We start from the raw sequence: 24,114 nt of genomic DNA on the forward strand, positions 1-24,114 counted from the left end.
AGTATTTCATAATTTTTAAGTAATGATATATCCTCCTAAAATAACCTCTTAATTAATTTTCGTAACAACATCATTGTATATGACAAAAGCAAGAGATGGTATGATGAAAGAAATTTTGGGAATTTCGTTTATTAATGCATCGCAGTAACCCTCTCTCTGTAATATGGGTATATGATGAGCCATATATATTTTATTAAAGAAAATGATAAATCTTTCTAATATATCCACTTGTTAACACATATAATCCATTAATTCTCTTTCCTAACTTTACCCTCTGATTTTTTACATGTCACGATCCTATTAATTAAGAGGATTTTTAGGCTAAACAATTAGGAGAATTGATTGTTACCTATTAATTTTATTAAATGTCGATCTTATGCTTTTAGTAGATGTTACGATCGATCAAAAACATAAGATCTTTGTTTTCAGTAGAGACAAATATATAATATGAGATTATGAGCCACACTCATTTTTCCGAAAAGCAATTAAATTAAGATATTGGTAAACGCCAAATTAATCATAATAATCACTTGGTAGTTTCGTTGAAATCTTTGTTTGCTTACGTATAATTCCTCTGACTATTTCAGGTTTGTTGGTCCACCACTATTCAATTAAAGGACACCTGTTGAATAAAAAATCCTTGAAGACTCGCTTGAAAAGGATTATAAAGCATTTCGACCATTAATCAAAATGTGAACAACTTCAATGGCAACACCTTTAGAACCAAGCACAGGATGGATGTATGAAGTTTTTATAAGCTTTAGAGGCAAAGACACACGTGACAACTTTGTAGATCATCTTCACGCAGCTTTACTACAAAAAGGACTACGTGTTTTCAAAGACCAAATTATGCTACGCAGAGGTAAATCAATCTCTCCTGAGCTTCTTAAAGCGATTCAAGAATCGCGGTTTTCTGTAGTTGTTTTTTCTGAAAATTATGCGGATTCTTCGTGGTGTTTGAATGAACTTGCCACAATTATGGAGTATGATGATGACCGAAGGAAGGTGTTACCGGTTTTCTACCATGTCGATCCATCTGATGTCCGTAAACAGAATGGTCATTTTGCTGATGCATTTCGACAACACGATCACAAGTTTAAGGGCGAGATTGATAAAGTTAAGAGATGGAGGGAAGCTTTAACCAGAGCTAGTAGTTTATCTGGCTGGCATATCCCTAAAAATCGCAATGGGTTAGTTTTCTTTTATTTGATATATTTACTTGCTCATTTTTCAACACATTTTGGGACCAAAAACAATCTTTAACAAGTAGAAAATATTTATAGCGATTATCATCCTTATTTAACAAGTTTGTTGAGATTTGCATCTTCATCTTAAGATCTTAAGACTGTATGATTTTAATTAACGAAGATGATCTGGATCTAGAAGTATAAAATTGTATAAAATAATATTAAAAAAAATAATAGGTGAAAGGTTTTTTATTAAGTTGGGTGTGTGACAATCTCACATTAGTTACAATGCGACGGCGAGCCGTCGATGATAGTGGTGGCGACATCTATTGGTGTAGGTAAAGGTATTTGATTTAAAGGGGTTAGTAGAGATATTTTATAATATAATGGACTGATTGTGTAATTTAATAGAGACATTATCACAAATCGTCTTTGTGGTTTGCTCGATTTGCATTTTCATCCCTGTGTTTTTTTTTATCATTAGGTGTCCCTGTACTTTTCATTTTCATTGTCAACCGTTCCTAACACTAACAACTGTTAATTTTGCTCCGTTGGTATAATCGTCAAGTTCGTAACCACATGGACTATTTGTAATAAAAATATTGGATTAAAATTTTTTTTTTTGATTCCTTCTCCCACACAACTCCGACCACCACTTCTGACCGGTCGGCCACCACCTGCCACCGCTGGAAAAATTCGCCGGAAGCCGAGAACCACCACCCCACTATGGTTACCGAAACCAAAGATAAAAACATAATAATCGAGCATGGTCAGATCTATAACGACCTGTGTTGAAGTTTGAGCGTCTCTTATTCTTTCTAAACCGTCGTGGGGTGATGGTAGTCTGTTGGTGCGTGGCTGCGAGAGCGAGAAATAGAAGGGGAAAAAAAGATTATTGTTTTTAGAAAGAGGGACGAAATGGGTTTGTTTAGAAGATCGATACTTAGGTTTCATACTTTCCTCGGATGTTATGGAGTCGTGTAGTGGTGGCTGAAAAACGAAACAGCAACAACAACAGCGGTAGAGTGATGGCCGGAGTTTGGCTGTGAGAGTAGCCAGGAGTTTGGCTGGTGGAGGGAGTGAGAGAGGGAGGAAGATAATGAGTTTTTGTCTTTTATTACAAATAGTCCCTCAAAGATGTTTTATCACAAATAGTCCCTATGGTTACAAACTGGACGAAAATGCCGTTATGTGCATTGCACGTGAGGGGTTTAAGGGATGACAACTAACGGTTGTTAGTGGCAGGGACTACTAGCAATGAAAATGAAAAGTACAGGGACACTCAATGATAAAAAAAACCACAGGGATGATTTGTGATAATTTCTCAATTTAATATTAAAGGTTGATGGTGATTTAATTCATTAAGAGCATTTTGACCAATTCGTATGTCTCATTTTTGTAAACTTTCAACATGAGGGTTATATTTTTTATATAGTAGTATTAAGTATTATAGATGACCACTGCTTCACAGCTCAGTGGTCGTCAGGGTTGGATAGAACCTTTGGATGGCTTGGACGTCACTGGTTTGATTTCCGCAAATAGGGGGTTTTCGCAATTATATTTGGGTTTCCTCCTGGAAGGCATTAGGGGATGATCGCATCGCTGCCACCGATTGCAAAAGGTGGTGCGGTGAATGATACTATTCGCAGTTAAAAAAAAAAAGTGTTATAGATATAGATATATATACGATCTTAATTATCCTTACTTCGATTCCATCGTGTTTGCTAGAAGTATTTAATACTAATAAAAAGCAACCAATGAGCTAAAAGGGTATTTGGTACTTTGGTATGGAAAAAAAAAAGATAAGAGATATTTTTCTTCTTTGGCTGTCTGAGCAATGAGAATGGAAAAGTAAGAATGAGAATTTCTTTTTTTATAATATTATTAGTCCTAATACCCGTATGATATACAGTAGTTATATAGATTGTATTATAAAGAAATTTGAATATGCCTCATGATTCATGAGTATGAAATAATTTGTGGTTAAAGTAAATCGATGATCGAAGCTAAATTATAATAAACAGTAATGATAAATATAATGTATGTTTAGTTAGAGTTTTAGATTTACCTTAAATTTTTATAACCACATCAAAACCGAAACTTGTAAGCATAGTAGATGATGACAAATAGCCTTATGATTTCAGATCATAAACTCAAATTTTGGAAGTCTTAATGTTAATAACTTAATATAATTAATATAAGTAATTGAAGTTGAACTCAAAGAAAAAGAGACAATTTATTAATGTGAAAACGATTAATCAGATAAGGTTATAATATCTTTTGTATTAATAAGCCAAGAGTTAGAGCTTAGTTCTAAGTCTAATAAGTAAATTAAGTTTATATACAACTAAAAAAGCTAATTTAACAAAATAAATAAATTAAAAAGGACATGTATCGATCAAGGATTACGCCACATGTCGTTTCAAGAACATGTCAATCCTGTTTTAGTTTATTGATAGATATGTATTGATTTTATCTATTAAATACAGAATATTTTGTAATTTTATTAGAGAGTGTCTAAAGAAACCCATAATATATTAGTTACACACTTACACACATAAATAATCATTAGTTTAACTAATTATTTCATTAAATATTTTTTTATTTCTTCCTAATTTAGTTAATTATCTCATTAAATGTATCTTTATTCTTTCTATTTGTTAGTTTAACTAATTATGACATTTATTATTTTTTTTCTTTACAAAAGATTACATAAATTTATTTATTTTTAAATTTTATTTCACTAACACAATATATTTTTAAATAATTTTTCTTTAAAGGATAGAAAATTTCTGTCTTTACATAAAACTAGCATGATACCCGCGCGTTGCAGTGGATATCATAGTTAGGGTTGTCAATGGGTTGGGTCATGGGTTGGCGGGTTCGGGTTGAAAAACCATGACTCTAACCCAACCCACTAAAAATTTCAGGTCAAAAATTTCAACCCTGACCTACAACCCGCCAACCCATGACCCAATCCATATAACCTGATAAGCAAATATATAACGGAATAAATCAACCAATATGTAACGCCCCAAAAATCTAAAAGCCCTTTTTATGTATTTAAAACTATCAATTACCAACTTAAACACGTTATGTAAAAATTTAAAACATAGAGTATATAAAAAAAAAAGTTTATATTAAATATATATATCAAAAAGGAAGCAAATTAAAATGTTGTGGGCGTACATGAGTACCAATGAGTACCAAAACGTAAGTATAAGGGATCAATAACCCTTCATCACAAGTATGTTCTAGGATGTACAACCTCCAAAGCAACTTCTACACACTAAGGCTTCTAATCAATCCTTTACTTGTCTCGGTCTTCTGGGTTACCTATAAAAATGGGAATAACTAAACAGTAAGCATAGGCTTAGTGGGTATATCCATATCAACATACATATCACGGCCACCGCATACATAATCAGTTAGGAACATTAATGCCAACCGGGTCTTACATAACGTCTTAACCGTCATACCTAATATGGATCCATATTACACCACCAAGTTTATAAGTCATCACCCAAGTGTTGTGGCCTCACACATCATAATCAACAACTAATCATGATTTGTTTTCCAAATCATATTAGCCTACATAACAGAATATAACATATAGATATACTCACCTTAGCCATGACAAAATGATTACAAACATTAAATCTCCTTTCTAGCACCTATCACATATATTCATAATTTGATTAAACCACTAATCTATCTTTTTGTCTTTGCTAATTTAACCACACGATTCAACTCAAACGTTAAGATGTTTGGCTCAGTTCACCATTAAGGTCTAAATCATCACATATTTTCATACTCTTCAAACAATTCTACGATTTATATCGATCTCGTCATCAACTAAGAGAATATTAATAGCCAAACACCGTAAGTGAAATACTAAAGTGGTTAACTAGCAAAGACATTTACTACAATATTTCCATATCAATCTATGTAAGATTTAACTCAAAAATTCATACCGATAAAGATTTAGGCAAGTTGCTAACTCTTAGTCACCTCCTTTTCTTCTAATGTACACACCATGTTTACACATTTATTTGTTCTCCAACCTTACTAGTAAGATTTGGCTACCATTATTATTAAAGTAATAACTTTTATGATTTTAGAAGTCATACAAATCTGAAATCTCTTTTGCATCCCTTCTTATTATTTCGTCCATGCACCCTCTTTCACTCTTGAATTACTATTAGTTATCAGAGTAGCTAGTATTGTTATTTCTAGAAATCTTATATTTCTTGTAGAGAGTTCGGGTGATAGTATCTTAGGATATATGAAAATTCTAACTTATTACAGGATATGATAGGAACAATTAGATAGGATTAGAAGATAGATGAAAGAAAATGGATGATGACTTCTAATTGTCGGCCACGTATCAAGCTTAGTCATATATATAGTGTTATTATTATTAATATATTATTATTAAATTCATCTTGTAATAATATCCCCTAACTATATAAGGCCACACTATATACTCTAAATCCTAAATATCGACTTATCTTATAATATTATCTATATGTACGTATATATCGAACATTTATATGTACATATTGAACATTTTAAATAGACAAGCAAGTAATTAAATAATTAATTAATTATTATTTTTACTACTACTACTACTACTATTATTACTATTATTATTATTATTATTATTATTATATGGAATGTTACACAATATAAAGCTTTATAATTAATGTGTATGCTGAAAATAAAAAATACATAAAAATGAACGAAATTCGAGGTTATTATTAGAACTTGGTACAAAGTTAATAAACTTAGTGTCTCATCCAACATCAGTTAGCATCTCACAAAATTTTGAATCATCCTCTTATCGGGTTGACGGGTTGACCTGACAACCTGACAACTCAACAACCCAACCTAGACCCAACCCGAAAAAATTCAGGTTGGCGGGTTGGTGGGTCGAAAATCCCCAACCCTAACCTGACTTTTTTCGGATTGGGTTCGGGATGGGTTTCGGGTTGGGTCGAGATTGACAACCCTATCATAGTACATGCTTGTGTGTGAAATCATGTAAGGGAGCCGATGTGTGTTAAAAAGGGAATTTCGGTGGCTGCCATATTAATAAAAAAAACTTATGTTTTTATTTATAAAAATCTAAAAATAACATAAAGTTTACCCTTTATTAGGGATCATATTAAATAACGAAAATTACAATCAGTCTTCTTCCAAGTATGGATGATACATGTTATAAATATACGTTTAGATAGTTTTATTTTATAATGGTATAACCCACATGCGTAATGTAAAACTAGTTTTTTTAGGACGTTGTCTCTGAAACTATAACAATATGTAAAATTTGCATGCACATAAGGTCGAGTACTACATACATAACAATAAATGCACATTACTTTTGTTAAAAGCTATTGCAAAAAACTATTTAAAAGCGGACCTCTTTATTATAGCATAACTACGGAAACACTACATTAAAGTTTTATACCCGCATATTGGTCGGTCAACAAATAATAAGTGTTTTCTTATTAAAGACATCCCTTAAAAAACTTTTACAAATTTATATAATAATAAATGAATAAAAAAGCAAATGAAAAATAAACATTGAGAAAAAGTATAACAAAAAAAAAGTATGGGGCAAAGAACTTACATGGCTACTTCATTATATATAAGGTAATTTTAAATGTATATGTATATGATAATTTGGATATTGTAAAAGGAATTTTATTTTCGTGTCAATAATCTTTAGGTAATTAACTCTTTTGAAAAATTATTTTGTGTTTAAAATGTGAGAGAAAAAGAAATATTAAAATGAAATTTATAATACATAAAGGTAAGAATGTGTAATCATAGGATTAACGTTTATAAAAATTATTATTGAAAAAATAAAAGATAAAATTGATTTAATAAGAAAGAGAGTAATATATAAATTAATGAAAGAGTATATTTAATTGAATATAATTGGAAGTTATAGTAATTTTTTGAAAGGAATGGCTAGGCATTTAATAATTTGCATTAATTAACTAACAATTTTCATATATATAAACTTCTACTATGAATGAATTCAATGTAATTATTTAAACCAATTTTACCCTTTCATGTTACATTACACAAATACTTGATTTTAAATCCATGTGTCATTCTTTTCTATACCAGTATGATACTAAATAATATTTTAAACTTTAAAACTTATTTGAATGGATATGCACTTATATATTGATAGAAATATTGCTATTTACGTTTTATTATTTAAAAATAGTGTCTTCACCTTATGTATTTTTGATAGTAGATACAACAAATATTTATTATTTAACTTTGATGATTTTATACACTAAATGCATTTTTTGTTTTCCCCCTCAAATCATACTTTTGTTCGTCTATAAAGAAAACTTGTTTACATGTAATACTAAGTTTCAAAACACACTAACTTTCATGTTTATTTGTTGTTTATTATTATTTATTTTTTTTGCAAAATATGAGTCAAAAAGTTAACTTTCATTTAGATGAAATTACTTTGGAAGAAAATCTAAGTTTTGATGATAATAACATAGTTTTTGATAAAGAGGAACAACAACTTGGTATCTATTTATGTACCTTTTTGTTGACCAATGTTTTCCTAATGAAGAGAGGCTTTCGCTTTCTATTCGATTCAAATAAGACTGCTATGTTTTTTTTTTCTATTTATTGTAATTCCGATTCAAATCATCATTTTATACATGTGCTCACTTAAATGATTTCTTTATTGTTTATATACTACTTATACTTATATTAATTTATAGAAGTTATTTGAAGACTTATTTAAAAATTGATACACACAAACGGACGAAATTAAGTCATGGATTTATAAGTGGATATACAAATTTAATAAATTCAAAAATATATTGTATTTTAAAGTCTCTATACATGGATATAAAATCAGTAGTTATATAATGTAATAGAAAAGGGTAAAATTGGTATAAATAATTATATTGAATTCATTAATAGTAGAAGTTTATATATATAGAAATTGTTAGTTAATGCAAATTATCAAATGCCCTAGGGGCACCTATTAGCAATTCCCTTTTTGAAGGAATAAAAAACTTAATTAATTTAATAAGAGAGAGAATAAAATAGGAATTAATAAGGGGGTGTAACTAGTCTAGTAGGCTACCCATAGCAGGTCTCTTTTATTATATTTATTATAACATAATCTCTATTATTCACTTTTCAAATATTTATTCATTTTCTCATTATTCTCATATGGTATTACATTTTTATTGTTTAAAATTTTCTCCTACCAAATGACATTTTCATTCGATCTTATGGGAAGGGATAAGTTCATAAATTTATAATAGTTTTAGTCATTCACAACAATAATACATATTAAACAACTATATATTATGTAGAAAAAATATAATTGTTGTGGTTAACCAAAATTAGTTATAAATTTATTAGTACACCTAGCTTATAATACTTAGGGGGTAAGGAGTGGTGGTAGGGTTGAGGATTTTATGGGACCATACCGGCGGTAACAACGTTGCCAGTATCAAATTTATGGTCCGACAGGTTTATGGTAAGGTTGGGAAGCCGCTCAGCATAAAATCAAGAAAGAGACGGGAAGAAGAGAGTGTGTGTGTGGGGATAAGATATAGAATGTTTAATATTGGATAAAAATTGAAAGGGTTGAGAATTTATGTAGTGCCAATAAAAATGGTGGGAAGGGTTAGTTGAGAGGGTTGAAAAGTTTGAATGAGTTGGAGAAATGTAATTGGAATATTTTGGAAGAATTGATAAAATCAACCAAACCACTCCTAGTCCTCTTAGTAGTCATGTTATCATATAAAATGTTACATGGCACAACGTGACCCATGATGTCATGTTTATTTTATATTCTTTTCTTTTCTTTTAATATCCTCATGTCTTATATGAAATGTTAAATTTAATCATTGAAAAGTATATTTAAAACTTAATATGTCCATATAATTTATATAAAGTGTAATATAATATAAACAAAAAATTTGATAGTCAAAGTTGAAAGCAGAAGACTTGACAAATCCGAATTGGATATTTAATATGGGACGGAAGAAGTACAAAATAAAAATTAAATGAAAGACATCCTGCTTTATTTAAGTATTATAGTTGGATCAAGTGGTTATGTTTCTAGAGATATAGGTCAAGGGTCGATCCTCACCCCATGCAAAAGTTGAAGGTTTTTTCTGATCATTAGAGAGAACCTGAACTAGTCTCGTTACCTAAGTATATATATATATATATGGGTGAGTTATTTATACTACATGCATTACAAAAAAGTACAAAAAGTATATGTGTAAGTTAACTGACTTCCTTCTTCTCCGGCGAGACTGCCGCCGCCAACCACCACCATGATCATCTCCGACCACCACCATGATCCGACGGCAACGGCGACCATCTCCGACGAGACTTACACATGTGTAAGTCTCGCCGGAGATGGTCACCGTCACCGGAGGATTATGGTGGTGGTCGGATATTGAAAGAAGAAGGAAGTAAGTTAACTTACACATGTACTTTTATACTTTTTTTTAATGCCTGTACTAAAATTAACTTTCTCCAATATATATATATGTGTGTGTGTGTGTGACTATCTATATCTCAACCGCCTCATACTTCGTTGATGTATTAGAACTTAAAACCTGTCAAAAACTGCATTAGGTAATACTTAGTTACTTACATCTTGCTTTATCTTTCTCTTCATGGACCTTTTCCAAATAAAAACTTGCTTTTATTTGATTTTTAATACCATCTGAGGAATCAATTCAACAAGACATTTTGGGACAGAAAACAAACTTTAACTAGGTAGAAAACTTTTATTTATACCTCTTATCATATTTTTTTAACATCGAACTTTTACATTTAAGTTAATGAACCAAATAATTTTAAACTACCTTATTGTCAATGATAGAACTCTCATCTTTATTTTGACAGACAAAAAATCTCTACCATAAATAACTAAGCTCAAATTACATTGATATAGATGATGAATTTATTATGGATCTAGCTTAAGCAACCTTAATAACTCAAGAATTTAGAGAGTGTGAACTTAGTTTTGCATTCAATAGAGAGAGAGAGAAATTGAGAGAAGTGTAAGAATAGAATTAGTCGATGGAGGGTGAGGGAGTGAATGAGATAGGGTTTGGTCAAATGGGTGGCTCATGAGTCAATTGAGTCGACCCGTGGATCACCCGATTACATTACTAGATAATTTAGGAGTCGTCTTACATCATAAAATCGATCAATACAGCCACAAAGTCTCGTCTAGTATATTACACGTCTCTGAATCGTCACAAAGCATTAAATTATTTCAACAAACTAAATTGGTTAGCCATTTTGCACGTTTAAGTCAACAAGTCAAAAATAAATAAATTATGTTTAATCACGTTAATTACAAGTCAAACGAGTCGAGATTCACAAATGTTACACTTATCACTTAACGACCATGCAATTTTCTTAAGGGGGTTAGGCTCTTTAACTCTTGTTGCCAACATCTTATGGGGTGTTTGGTGTTGCGTTTTAAAAAAAGATTTTGTGTTTCCAAAATAAATTTTGTTATTTTATAGAACATAATCACTTTTTAATCCAAACACATTTTTAGAACTTTTAACAAATGTAATAATCAAATAATCATTTCAAAACGTAATCCCAAACACCCTCTTAACATCCGTATTAGCCATACATTTCACTAGATTTATCCACAAACTTCACTTCATCCATTCTTGAGCCATCTTTGGCCATTTTTATCAATCAGAATCTGAAAGCACTCATATATACTGTAAACCATCGCAAATAAATACAAATAGCTTAAGAATACTTATAAAATAACCAAAAAACAATGTAAGAAATATGTTATAATTAGAAACATCAGCGACACCAACCGTGGTTGTTGTTGTTGATGTGATTCAAGAATTTTTATGTTTTAACCAAAAAACAATGTGGGAAATATGTTATAATTGGACACATCAGCGACACCAACTTCCACGACCACCCACTTCCTCTTGTTCATCTTGATCACCGCGATTTCGTACAACTCTCCTTGGTCTCACCATTATCCTTAGCACATGTGTTAGGTTAGCAAGTTAGTTCTTAGAATTCACACACCCGAGATATCCGAAATCAATCATCACATAACAAACATTTCATATCTAGGTTTTTTTTAGACCGCCTAAAATACATATCTCTACGGGGATATTATCATGGCAATAGTCTAAGGCATCATCATTTCGTTCAATTCTCAATCGTTATCACAAGTTCAAACCAACTCATTCAAATATAAGTGGTCAAGCCATTAAACAAGGTGGGTAAAGCATAGTCTGAATCTAACTCCTACATTCAATACATCAAAGGTGTTTGTATATAGGTGATACCAGCGGCTTTCCCTCCAGACTTTTAATATATTGAATGAATGTCAGGATTCGGTTCCGTTATGCTCGGTAAGTATTGGTTGGGTTTGCATACAGGTGATACCAGCGGCTTTCCCTCCATCCAACCAACACTTATCAAACATACCAGTTTACCTACTATACTTTAATCCACTATGCGCTATCCATGATTTCATTAACTTGCATATGACATAGGGTTGTCGTAAAATCGTTGATCAGGCGTTTCTAGGGTTGCCGAATGCCATACTCCGCTAATACCATCACTTCTTTTTGCCAGGGTTAAACAATTCCTAATTACAAGAACATACGTCAACTTCAATTCAACAAGTCACGGTGTATCCCAATACTAACACATACGTAAATCACGTCATCACATAACAATCAAGTCAACAAGTCATGAAAACCCTACGAACTCCATTTAAACAAGCTTCACGTTTCATACAATTCACGTTGCACACATAATTTCCTATCATGCATGCTAAATATGAAGTGTTGGTGCAATGGCTACAGGCTAGGTCAATCCACCTAATTCTCTACAACCAAGGCTCTGATACCACCTAATTCTTGTCTTATCTCTTAACGGCCATGCAATTTTCTTAAGGGGGTTAGGCTTTTTAACTCTTGTTTCCAACATCTTATGGGGTGTTTGGTGTTGCGCTTTCAAAAAGATTTTTTGTGTTTCCAAAATAAATTTTGTTACTTTATTGAACAAAATCACTTTTTAATCCAAACACATTTTATAGAACTTTTAACAAACGTAACAATCAAATAATCATTTCAAAACGTAATACCAAATACCCTCTTCACACCCTTATTAGCCATACATTTCACCAGATTTATCCACAAACTTCACTTTATCCATTCTTGAGCCGTCTTTGACCATTTTTATGAATCAGAATCTGAAAGCACTTAGACATACCATAAAGCATCGCAAATAAATACAAAAGCTTAAGAATACTCATAAATTAACCTAAAATCAATATGAGAAATGTGTATATAATTGAACACTTCAGCGACACCAACCGTGGTTGTCGTTGTGGATGTGATTCAAGATTTTTTATATTTTTTGGTTTTGATCTAGCGAGTACATATTATTCTTTTTTTTCATGGTGGGCTAGAGGATTTTTTGGAATTTTCTCTTACCTACGGTGGTTTTCTTCATGTTGTTGTGGAGATGACATGTGTTAGTGATCCAAATTTGCCTTTAAAAAATACGTTAGGACAAAAGTGAAAGAATGCCCTCCAATGGGGTTGGTGGCCCATGTCCTACTTCCCATATTTGTGAGAAGAGCACGTCTCTCACCCTTCCCTTTCTGATCGGGGTGATTATCCCTCCATTCCACGTGTGTGTAATATATCTTCCCCATCTCTCTCCAGATACATATCCCTCAAAAGTCCGGTAATTATAAAGCAATCCCAAATACCCCATAAGTTTAAGTTTCTGGGCTTAACGTTGGCTAGTTTAATAGTCGCCCCCCCCCCCCCCCCAAATTTGGACATAACTATCTATAACTTCCTATAACCGTCATTCGGTTATTATCTATCATATTGACACACTAAACCCCTATATTTACATAACACACTTAATATAGTATTAACCTAGCAATGGACGAGATTATGGTCCACATTCTCCCCCTTAATCTCAATTGTTGCTTCGTCCTAGATCTTGAACCCCGAGCATCTGCCGCATAGTGACAAACTTGAGCCTTGGTAGTGCTTTAGTCAATATATAAGCCCTTTGTAATTCGCCACTAATGTGTTCCACATTGATGTGTCCATTCTCTACGCATTCACAAATGAAATGGTAACGAATGTCGATATGCTTACTCCTTCCATGAAATACTGGGTTCTTGACGAATGCCATTGCTGAAACGTTATCAACCTTCAGTGTTATTCTTTCCTCTTTCCAGCCCGTTATTTCACTAAGTAGCCACTTTAACCATAAAGCTTGACATGCTGCTCCAGTAGCCGCCATGAATTCTGATTCACATGATGAGAGTGCTACTATTGGTTGCTTCTCAGTGCACCAGGTGATAGGGGATTGTCCAAAATAGAATACTATTCCAGTAGTTCCTTTTCCTTGATTAGTATTGATTCCATAACTACTGTCGCTATAACCTATAATCTTGCACCCGCCATCTCTTTTGTATATAATATCATGCTCCTTGGTTCTTTTGATGTATCAGATTACTTGCTTTATCGCCTTCAAATGTTGATCCTTTGTTTCTTACATAAATCTGCTGAGTAATCCAACCGAGTAACTTAGATCTGGTCCAGTGTGTAGTAGATACCTGAGAAATCCAATTAAACTTCTGTAATAAATTGGGTCAACTGGTGTTCCATCTTCCGCCTTGACCAACTTTGTTCCCGGATCCATAGGTATCTTGGTTTCATTACTTTTCATCATACTAGAATCCTTTAAGATCTTCTTGATGTAACCTGTCTGCTTAATTGTAATCTCTCCCCTGTCTGGGTAACTTCTATCCCGAGGTAATAAGCCAACAATCCTAGATCGCTCATTTCAAATTTATCTTCCATCTGGGATTTGAACATGTCTATTTTCTTCCTTGGAGTGCCCGTGATTATCAAGTCATCAACATAAACTCCAACTATCAGTGTGGAAGTCTTACTTCTCTTTGTGTAGACCGCTTGTTCGAGATTACACTTTTTGAAGTCCAATGACTTTAAGGTTTGATCAAGCTTCATATTCCAAGCTCTTGGTGCTTGCCTTAAACCATATAATGCCTTCGAGAGCTTGTCAACTTTCCCTGAACTTCCCGGTTTTACGAAACCTTCAGATTGTGTAACGTAGACTTCTTCATTTAATTCCCCATGTAAAAATGTTGATTTGACATCCAAATGATGTACTTGACATCCATGGTGTGCTGCCAGTGCTAAGATCAAATGATTGGTCTCAATACGTGTAGCTGATGCAAATACTTCTTCGAAGTCTATTCCTTGTTTCTGCACGTAGCCTTTTGCTACTAGTCTTGCTTTGTATTTGATGATACTTCCTTTTGCATCTCTCTTGGTCTTGAAAACCCACTTGAGTCCTATTGCCTCATGATTCGCAGGCAAAGTAGTAAGAGTCCATGTGTTATTCCTGTTAATTGAATCCAGTTCTGCTTCCATGGTCTCAATCCATTTCTTATCTGTCAATTCTTCCCTGTAGTTACGTGGTTCCTCTTCCGTAAGTAGCAGACTTTCAGTTTCAACTACACTGCATTTGCATATAATGCATGCAAATCTTTGAAACCTCGTGTTGGTGTATCATCAAATCTTTCTTCTAAGTTCCCAAAGGAACTAGTAGTAGCATATTCCTCCACTGAGCATGGGTTGTAAGTATATGTTGGAGGGGTAACTGGAGAGTTTGGAGCGTAGTTTGTTCCTGTTCCTGATGAGCATCTTCATTGCTTTCCGAGTTTACTGATGTAGTATTTCCATCGTCTATTCCTCGTACCACAAAACTTGTCCATTCTAAGTTTTATGTAGTTGGTTCCTCTCTACTATTATCCCAATTCTATGGTTTGGTTTCCGTAAACTTAACATCCCTACTTACATGTTTCATCTTCTTTTCCGGATCATACAAGCTATATGCTTTTGATCATTCCTTTACACCTAAGTAAATCATGGGTACGCTTTTATCATCCAGCTTTTGTAAGTGAGGTATTGTTACCTTAGCATAAGTTGTGCACCCAAATATCCCTAGTTTTTCCAAATTTGGTTTTCTGTTGTAGAGTGTCTCGTATGGAGTCTTATCCACCAAGGCTCTTGTAGGGACCCTGTTTAGTATGTAGATGGCGTGTCTGACTGCTTCCACCCAAAAGTCTAGTGACAACTTCATTGCCTTCATCATACTTCTAGTTGTAGATAGCACTGTTTTATTTTTCCTTTCTACGACTCCGTTTTGTTGTGGTGAGTAAGGTGATGTTAAATTTCGTGCTATTCCATTCTCCCTGCAGTTTTTGGTGAATTCATTAGATGTGAACTCACCTATTCTGTCTGTTCTCAGCATCCTTAATTTTGTCCTCAATTCAGGTTCAATATGTTGTCTGAACTCCTTGAAAGTATCAAATGCTTGATCTTTTGATGTCAGAAAGTAGACCCACATGAAACGTGTACAGTCGTCCACTCACAAGAAAATATATTGCTTCCCGGAGTGTGTGGTTCAGCTTATGGGGCCACCGAGGTCTCCATATACTAGGTCCAAAGGTTTTTTCGATCTAAATTTGGCTTGATTTGGGAATGGAGTCCTAATATGTTTTCCTAATAGGCAAGCATCACAAATCTGTCCTGCGTGATTAATCTTTGGTATTCCTTCCACTATATTCTTTCTTGTCATGTTCTTGATGTCCTTAAAGTTTAGATGACCTAATCTAGCGTGCCACAACTATGCATGGCTATCTATATTCGCTAAGAGACATATGGGTGTACCTATCTTGTTTTTGTCATGTAAAGTCAGTTTGTTTCCTTCCATGATGACTTTACACCTTATCTCCGTGAGTTGTCCTAGACTCAGTATGTTGCTCTTAAGGTTTGGAATGTAGTATACTTCCGATATAATCTTCTGTTCATGATTCCTACATCTTAACAAAACATAGCCTTTTCCTTTTATCTCTACATACGATCCATCTCCAAAACGAACACGTCATGTTATGTTATCATCAATATCCATGAAGTGACTCTTAGTTTCATCATATGGTTGCTTGCACCATTATCTAAATACCGGATACTTTGATCTGTTGTAGCATACTTTTCGGGTTGGAATTGTCCTTCATTTAACAGTATCTCTTTCTGTTCATTTTTGTGTGTTGCCATTAACAATGATGGCTCTTCATCTTCTTGGATAAGATTCGATTGTTCCTGCGTTGTCGGCACTTGATTGCAGTCCTTCCTAAGATGCCCAAATTTTCTACATCTGGGGCATTGTACTTTGCTCATATCCCTCACTTGCTTATTCCATTTCGTATTTGTTCTCGTCTTGTGAGTTGAGCCTTCCTCTTTCGAGTCATTTCTATTTCTATTATTTTGCCAGTTTTCTCGTGAAAAGTTTGATCTACCACGTCCGCAATTGCCGAATCGCCTTCCTCTTCCAGAGTGTTCGCCATGCGCGAATAATAAGTTTTCATGGCTTTCTCCACGTCCGCATTTCTTGAGTTTAATTCTATTCTTTCCTCATACGCTTTTAATTTTCCAATGATCTCGTCGAAAGTAACTTCGTCTATATCTGAGTTTTGTTCTATGGATGCCACTATTTGGATGATTCTATCTGGCGTTGAATCTAAAAGTGTTCGTACTAGTAACGGTTGATCCAAAGTTTTTCCTAATTCTTTTGCCTTAGTGGCATAACCATTTAACTTAGCGGTAAAGACATCTAATGTATCATCCTCCTTCATTTGGAGTGTTTGAAATCCAATCATTAACGATTGTAAACATGCCTTATGCACTTTATCTGCTCCAACATGTCTCTTTTTTAACGCCTCCCAGACTTCCTTCGCAGTCTTACACCCAGCAACTTGCAGTATAACATCTTTGGTCAATGTTTGGTATAAAAAGGCAATCGTTATTCTCATCAGGTTCCGCATCTTCTTTAGGTTCTATCATCTCCCATAATCCATTCGCTTCAAGTATAACTTTGATTTGAATGACCCAAGCGGTGTAATTTGTTGGTTCCAAAATGGGGCATCGATAATGAGAGATTGGTGCAACAGTTTTTTGTGTAACTAAGGCGCTATTAAGATTTTCTCCAGAAATGGTTTCTATTCTTATAATCTTCACTTTTTAAAATTTGGGGCTTTCTTAATAGTATACATAATAAATTTATACTACTAGTATATTAGAAATCAAAAAATGATTTAGATTTCTAACCTGAGTGTTATGGATATCCAAAAGTAATTCCTTTTAAAAGAACCGTTGTCGGAGAGAAGCGTCCTTCCCTTGTCAATCCGATAAAAGTGTTATAAAGCGTCTTCCTTGTCGGTCAAAATAACAAATCTGTTTGTTCCTACTTAAAATCCCAAACTTGATATATTTTTCCTTTTGTGTCGGTCGTACGCCTCCTCAAACAAAAGTCTCTTTTTTGTTTATAAACCCAAAAATATGATGGTTTCCTTTTTGTGTCGTCTTCTACAACCGCTACCCACGGATTAAAAACCCAAAAATCTGATGGGTTCCTCTTTGTGTCTGTTCTTCACGCGACCTGCTACCCACAAAAGTGTTCTTCCCCAAATAAAAAATGAAACCTTAAATTTCTTTCAATCGGTTATGATTTGGGTTATGAAATTCCTTCAATTAGTGCGCTTCCTCCTTTATCTTCAAGAGTATGATTGAATTCAGTTTCTTTTTTTCCTTCAATTCGGTTTTCCTAGTTTTCAAGAGTGGGATTGAAGTCGGTTATTTCCTTCAATCGGTTTTTCCTCCTTTTCAAGAGTATGATCGAAGTGATGTTGCTGCCTACAATTTCCGCCGTTTGTTTTAATTCCGGTTGTGCACCACCGTCGCCGGCGTATTCCGATTATGTATAAATAAGTTTTTCTTCTTCCTGTTACCGTATTTCACAAACCGTTGTACTTCCGGTTGGTGTTCTTTATTCTTTCCAGTCACAGTGTTTGGAATCAAAAAGCCTGATTGCTCTGATACCAATTGTTGTCTTTAATCGTTTGATTCACAAATATGGACGAGAGAATTTACTAGAAATATAATCGTATGTGATAGATTACAAAATTCTGTTTACACGATACTTTGTATTTATAGACATAAAGAGATCCATTGTGACTATTCACCAATGGTCATGACTTCTCCTAAGTAACTTTCATTGTGTATGTAAACCAACAGTCACGACACTTCACTAATAGACATAACTGTCTATAACTTCCTATAACCGCCATTCTGTTATGATCTATCATATTGACACACTAAACCCCTATATATACATAACACACTAAACATAGTATTAACCAAGCAATGAACGAGATTATGGTCCACATCATGTTCATCTATATGGCATTCTTCCATCTTCATCAAACTTATAGACCCCTCTAAACTAGGTATGATGGATACTTGCCTTTGAATTCTTTTAGACTAAATCAATAGTATAACTAGATAGTCTAGATTCCATTATGTTTTTATGTTATAAGATCACCTCTTTTTGATCTTAGTTTTGGAGGAAGGCCATGATGTTGTAGTTGTATATAATTAGCAAATAGCAACCTATTTGATATATTGCCAAAAAATGGCCAAGTACAAACAACACTTGTTATACTTTTTAACTTCTGGAAAACATTATCTAATTTTTTCGGCTCTAGAATATAGATGTTAAAGACTTGTTACTAATACTAATCTCACAATTCACAGGGGCGAATATGCATTTATCAACAAGATAGTTCAAGAGATCTTAGGAAATATGCAACCTCGTGGTAGGGAGACCAATCTAGTCGGGATCGAATATCATATGAATGAGTTGATTTCACACTTGCAAATAGATGCAACAAAAGAGGTGCGAATGATAGGGATATGGGGAATGGGAGGAATTGGCAAGACAACTATTGCCCAAGCTCTCCTTCGTAGAATTTCTTACAAGTTTGAGAGTAGTAGCTTTGTTAAAGATGTTAGAGAAAAAAGTAAAAAGGATATATGCGCTTTACAAGAAAAGATTCTAAGAGATATTCTAATGATGGATCCCGAGTTTGATGTTCAGGATCCTCATGAAGGAGTTGACATTATACAGGACAGGATTTGTTACAAAAAGATTCTTCTTATTTTGGATGATGTGGATGATGCTAAGCAATTAGAGTTCCTAGCTGCAACACATGAGTGGTTTGGTGCGGGAAGTAGAATCATTATTACCACAAGAGATGAGCATTTGTTATCATATGCAGATGCTAAGTATAAGCCAGCATTTTTACCCACGGACCAAGCTTTTGAACTCTTTAGCAGGCATGCCTTTCGAACAAATAGCCCTCCGGAAGAGTACAAGGACTTGTCAACTCGTGCAATACACTATGCTGGCGGTCTTCCTCTAGCCTTGAAGGTTTTAGGTTCTTACTTCCAAGGAAGAAAAGCAAGTGTGTGGGGAAGTGCCTTAAATAGACTAGCAAAATCACAAAATGCTGAGATTTTTGACAAACTAAAGTTAAGTTTTGATGGGCTAGATGTTTCAGAGAAAAAAATTTTCTTAGACATTGCATGTTTCTTCAAGGGCAAAGGTGTAGAACACTTGACTAGAGTATTTGATAGCTTCGGTTTTGATCCAGCGATAGGAATTAGTGTACTTGCTGAAAAATCTTTAGTTACCATTTCAAACAAAAAGGTTGAGATGCATGATCTCATACAAGAAATGGGTTTGAAAATAGTTCGTGACAGTTTCACAAATAGCAGAGTCTGGAAAATCAAAGAAATCCATGACTTGATTAACAAAAACAGTGTAATAATCCAGTTCAATTTCAAACATACTTGTTTCTAGAACCAATAGATTTTGATCTCTAAGTTTGTGGTGCAGGAACTTGAACTTATTGAAGCCATAGTGTTGCCATACAAAGAATACAGTGATGACAAGTATGATGAGAAGTTAGGTTTCAGTCCTGATGTTTTTTATAGCTTGAAGAATCTTCGACTCCTTGATATTGAACAAAAATTTATCTCATATGAGCCTACCTTTTTCCCTGAAAAGTTACAATGGCTTTCATGGTATGGGTACCCATTTTCTTCTCTTCCAGTAGCAGACATGTGTAAGCTTGTTGGGCTTCAAATGCACTTGGGAGACAATGAACATTTATGGATGGGACGAAAGGTATATAGTGGCCATGGAACTGTGAGAGAGAAAATGAAGTCCCGACACTTGTTCAATTAATATGTCGTAGCTAGTCCTTCCTAATAATGTTCCCAAATGAAATTTATGGACTGATAGTGGATTTATGTGGCTATTCGGTTACATGACCGGGCCTTTTGGGACTTCTGGACCAGCCCAGTTTTTAACAGTTTGTGCATCCTTACATTTTCTTTGAGTCATAATTTGTAGTGCATAAACATATACCTCAATACCCAAGACCATTTTGTTTTTTATTTTATAATTCCGAGTACCATGGGTTATAATGTATTCATTGCTGTTTTTGCTGTCAGATTATGCCCAACTTGAGATTCATTCACCTGAATTGCATGGACTGCCTCACAACATTTCCAGATATCTCAGGGGCGCCAAATCTTGAGAGGCTGGTTATGTCTCATTGCATGTATTTACAAGAGGTTCACCCTTCTATCGGATGTCACAAAAGGCTTGTTTACTTGGATATGACTGGTTGCAATATGCTCAAGGGTCTCGTGCCCAACATTGAGATGGAATCTTTGGAGACTTTGATTCTCTCGAATTGCTACTGTCTTGAAAGATTTCCAGAAGTCTCACCGAGTATGGTAAAGTTATCAAATATAAATCTTGATAGTTGTTTTGGAATAGAAGAACTACCATCATCAATTAGATATCTGTCTGGTCTCAGGTTTTTGAATCTCACAAGGTGTATGAATCTTAAGAGTATTCCAAACTCTATATGTGAGTTAAATAATCTAGAGATTCTTTATCTCCACAACTGCAAGAAACTGCAAAAAATGCCCGATGACCTCGGAAGCATGGAAAAGTTAGAAGAGCTTCAGCTAGGATTTACGGTCAACACTTGGGACTTAGAAAGGTTACCAGAGTCGATTAGTTTTTATTCTTTAATGAATTTGTGTTCCTTAAAGAAACTAGATCTTAGTCGTAGACAAATCAGTGTCGAAGACTTTCCAACAGATTTTCATTCATTTTCCTCCTTAGAAGAGCTACATTTAAGTGCCAACTCTAAATTAATCCAATTACCAACAAGCATCTCCCATCTTTCTCATCTTAAACACCTGGGGTTGAATGACTGTACCCAACTTCAAAAGTTAAATGGGCTCCCGTTAAGAATACAATCATTAAACGCCACTCGTTGCAGTGCATTAGAAAAGATTGAAGATTTATCAAAAGAGTATGAGTGGTTGTATAAGATATGGCTCCCTGGTTGCGTTAAACTCCTAAACAATCAAGAGAATGAACGATGCCTTGATAAGATGCTGCACCAATCTTTCCTTCAGGTAACCGTTATGTACCTCTTAAATGTCAATTTTTCATTAAACTATCAGACTTAATTAGACCCGATAACCAGTAACCATTATGATGTGGCATCTAACGTGTCTAAATTCTGTGGACTGCGCTCACTTGTTTCTCTAACGTGGCTCCTAGAAATGTTGGTTATCTTTGGTAATTAGTTGTAACTAGAGTGTTTCAAGCTTCAAGCATTCTTCTGGCCTAAACTAAGTTGGTTACCTAATTGTACAAAAAGAAGACTAAGGTTTGTTACCTAATGCATTAATTTTGTTCTAATGCATCTTGTCTAACTGGTTCATTGTTGAATGCAGAAATGTGCTGCTGTAGGTCATCGGTTTAGTATAGCTATCCCTGGTAGCAAGATTCCTGGCTGGTTCGAAGAAGAACTACATGGGTGTGATATAGCATTGAAGTTACCTCCCAAATGGAATTCACAAATCATGGGGTTTGCGATATGTGCAGTGTTTCATGGAAAGTGGTTTATGGGGGAACGTTCTCCTAAAATCATGTTCACAATTGAAATAGATGGAAAGCTGATTCCTGCAGATTCAGAGGTTGATTTCATCAATGCAGCTACTGCAGCAACTGAGAATGGGAATATATGGATTACCTATATACCATTTAGCTTCATTCAGAACATGTATTGTGATTTTCCACGCGCAGATTGGTCTCGTATTGAAGATAATCATGTCATGACTATAACATATACAGGTATTAAGCGCGCTATAAGATGCGGGGCACAAATAGTGTATAAACAAGATATCGAGTCCATCCAACAAGGTAGAACTTCCATCTCGGATTATTCCAACGTTGAGACACGTCATCTTCGTGGTAGTACTCACTCTTATATAGAAAAGTATACAACCAATTTTTGTTCGATTGTAAGCCATGAACTTTCACTGTAACATTAACAAACAATTGTATGTTCTCTTCATTTGAATTTGAAATATCTAATATGAACCTACTTAGACTATCCAAATATTAAAACAACTCAACAACCTTTTAAAAAAAAAGTCAAAATCACAATAAAAAGTCAAAATCCCAAAAAAAATGACAAAGTTGCGATTTAACTAAATCTTATTGCGATTTTTCATTGCCTTTTTAAAAATTTGGTTTCAATTTTAAAGTCTTATTGCGATTTTTCATTGCCTTTTTAAAAATCTGGTTTCAATTTTAAAGTTTTATTGCGATTTTCTCTTTTCATTATGATTTTGTTAGATAATTTTAGAAAGAAAAAAAAAACCTAGACTAAATTGATATGATATTTGTTGTTTAAATGTGAGAAAGAAACAAACTAGATTAAACCCGCACATTGTGCGGTATAACTGAAACATAAATTGAAAATACAATAAGTGATGGTTACATTATTATTCATACTTTATGATGATATAAAAGACTGTCAGATTATGACTAATACAAACAACAAAATTATTGTTTATTAATATACGATATACGTCAAATATATAAAAGCATGACAATGAAACATAAATATTTATTAATCATAAAAATCTTATGATATATATATATATATTAATATACGATATACGTCGAATATATAAAAGCATGACAATGAAACATAAATATTTATTAATCATAAAAATCTTATGATATATATATATATATATATATATTCCTACCATTTTGACTAAATTGATAAATCATGAACGAACAGGTTTAATAATTAAGTGGATATAATGTATAATTTGGAGTATAAATGAATCATATGCATTAATATTCAAATATCTCTCAATAATTATAAAACAACTTCCTAAATTCATTTCTAAAAAAACATAACCTTTAGATGAAATCAAAATTAAATTTTAACCTTTAGACTGTTTGCTTACATCACCTACTTTTTTTTTAAATTTATTCCCTAAATTTACTAACTTATTAAATATTAAATTACATACCTTATAAGTCATTTAACGTTGAGTTGATATGAAATTCATTCTTATATAAGTATCAAGTAATTACTAATTACTTATGAGTGTCATTTTTATCAAATGTTAAATTAAATCATGTATAAGACTACATAAATATAATAAAAGAAAAAGATAATAAAACTTAACACTTTAAGAAAATTTTACTATGTACTTAATCGACAAATTTACGTCAATTCTCATATGACTATGACTATGTAACAAATTCTCATATGACTATGTAACTTTAGATATATGAAATATTTTTGATAAAAATGAAAACCATTTGAATTTAAAAGGAAAACTAAAATTTGGTTGGAGTTGAGTAGAATCACATTGAAAATTAGTAATGGAAGGTTCTACGTCAACTTTTAGTTCAAGGATATATTTATTTGTTACGATGCGAAAATTTCAAATAAGTTGATAGGTGATTTGTAAAATATGGGCCCGTGAACCCATGACACACGGGTTCGATCCCTCTTCGCAACACTATTTTGGTTTCTTTTAAGTCTAAGATTTAG

General features: G+C 33.5%; 2 protein-coding genes across 2 annotated transcripts; both read left to right on the forward strand.

Annotated features, from left to right (window-relative positions):
• The first annotated feature begins 705 nt into the window (after positions 1-705).
• On the forward strand, positions 706-21,056 carry LOC122604235 (disease resistance protein Roq1-like). Its single transcript, XM_043777126.1, has 5 exons — positions 706-1,190; positions 18,914-19,982; positions 20,058-20,348; positions 20,678-20,960; positions 21,049-21,056. Exons 1-5 carry the CDS (start codon positions 706-708, stop codon positions 21,054-21,056), a joined length of 2,136 nt encoding a protein of 711 aa, XP_043633061.1.
• LOC122605885 (disease resistance protein RPS4-like) lies at positions 20,048-22,647 on the forward strand. The gene is made up of 4 exons (XM_043778842.1): positions 20,048-20,348; positions 20,678-20,965; positions 21,049-21,661; positions 21,986-22,647. The coding sequence occupies exons 3-4, from the start codon at positions 21,071-21,073 to the stop codon at positions 22,577-22,579; spliced, it is 1,185 nt and encodes a 394-aa protein (XP_043634777.1). The 5' UTR covers positions 20,048-20,348; positions 20,678-20,965; positions 21,049-21,070; the 3' UTR covers positions 22,580-22,647.
• Positions 22,648-24,114: the final 1,467 nt, after the last annotated feature.

Source organism: Erigeron canadensis, chromosome 6 (genome assembly GCF_010389155.1).
Source record: "Erigeron canadensis isolate Cc75 chromosome 6, C_canadensis_v1, whole genome shotgun sequence".
NCBI lineage: Eukaryota > Viridiplantae > Streptophyta > Magnoliopsida > Asterales > Asteraceae > Erigeron > Erigeron canadensis.

Excerpts from the sequence above, each read along its gene's own strand:
- LOC122604235 (XM_043777126.1), top strand. The coding sequence starts at position 706 with ATGGCAACACCTTTAGAACCAAGCACAGGATGGATGTATGAAGTTTTT. Across the intron at positions 1,191-18,913 it reads ATCCCTAAAAATCGCAATGG|GGGCGAATATGCATTTATCA; the intron begins GTTAGTTTTCTT and ends CACAATTCACAG. Across the intron at positions 20,349-20,677 it reads ATTTATGGATGGGACGAAAG|ATTATGCCCAACTTGAGATT; the intron begins GTATATAGTGGC and ends TTTTGCTGTCAG.
- LOC122605885 (XM_043778842.1), top strand. The coding sequence starts at position 21,071 with ATGAATCTTAAGAGTATTCCAAACTCTATATGTGAGTTAAATAATCTA. Across the intron at positions 21,662-21,985 it reads TGCACCAATCTTTCCTTCAG|AAATGTGCTGCTGTAGGTCA; the intron begins GTAACCGTTATG and ends TGTTGAATGCAG.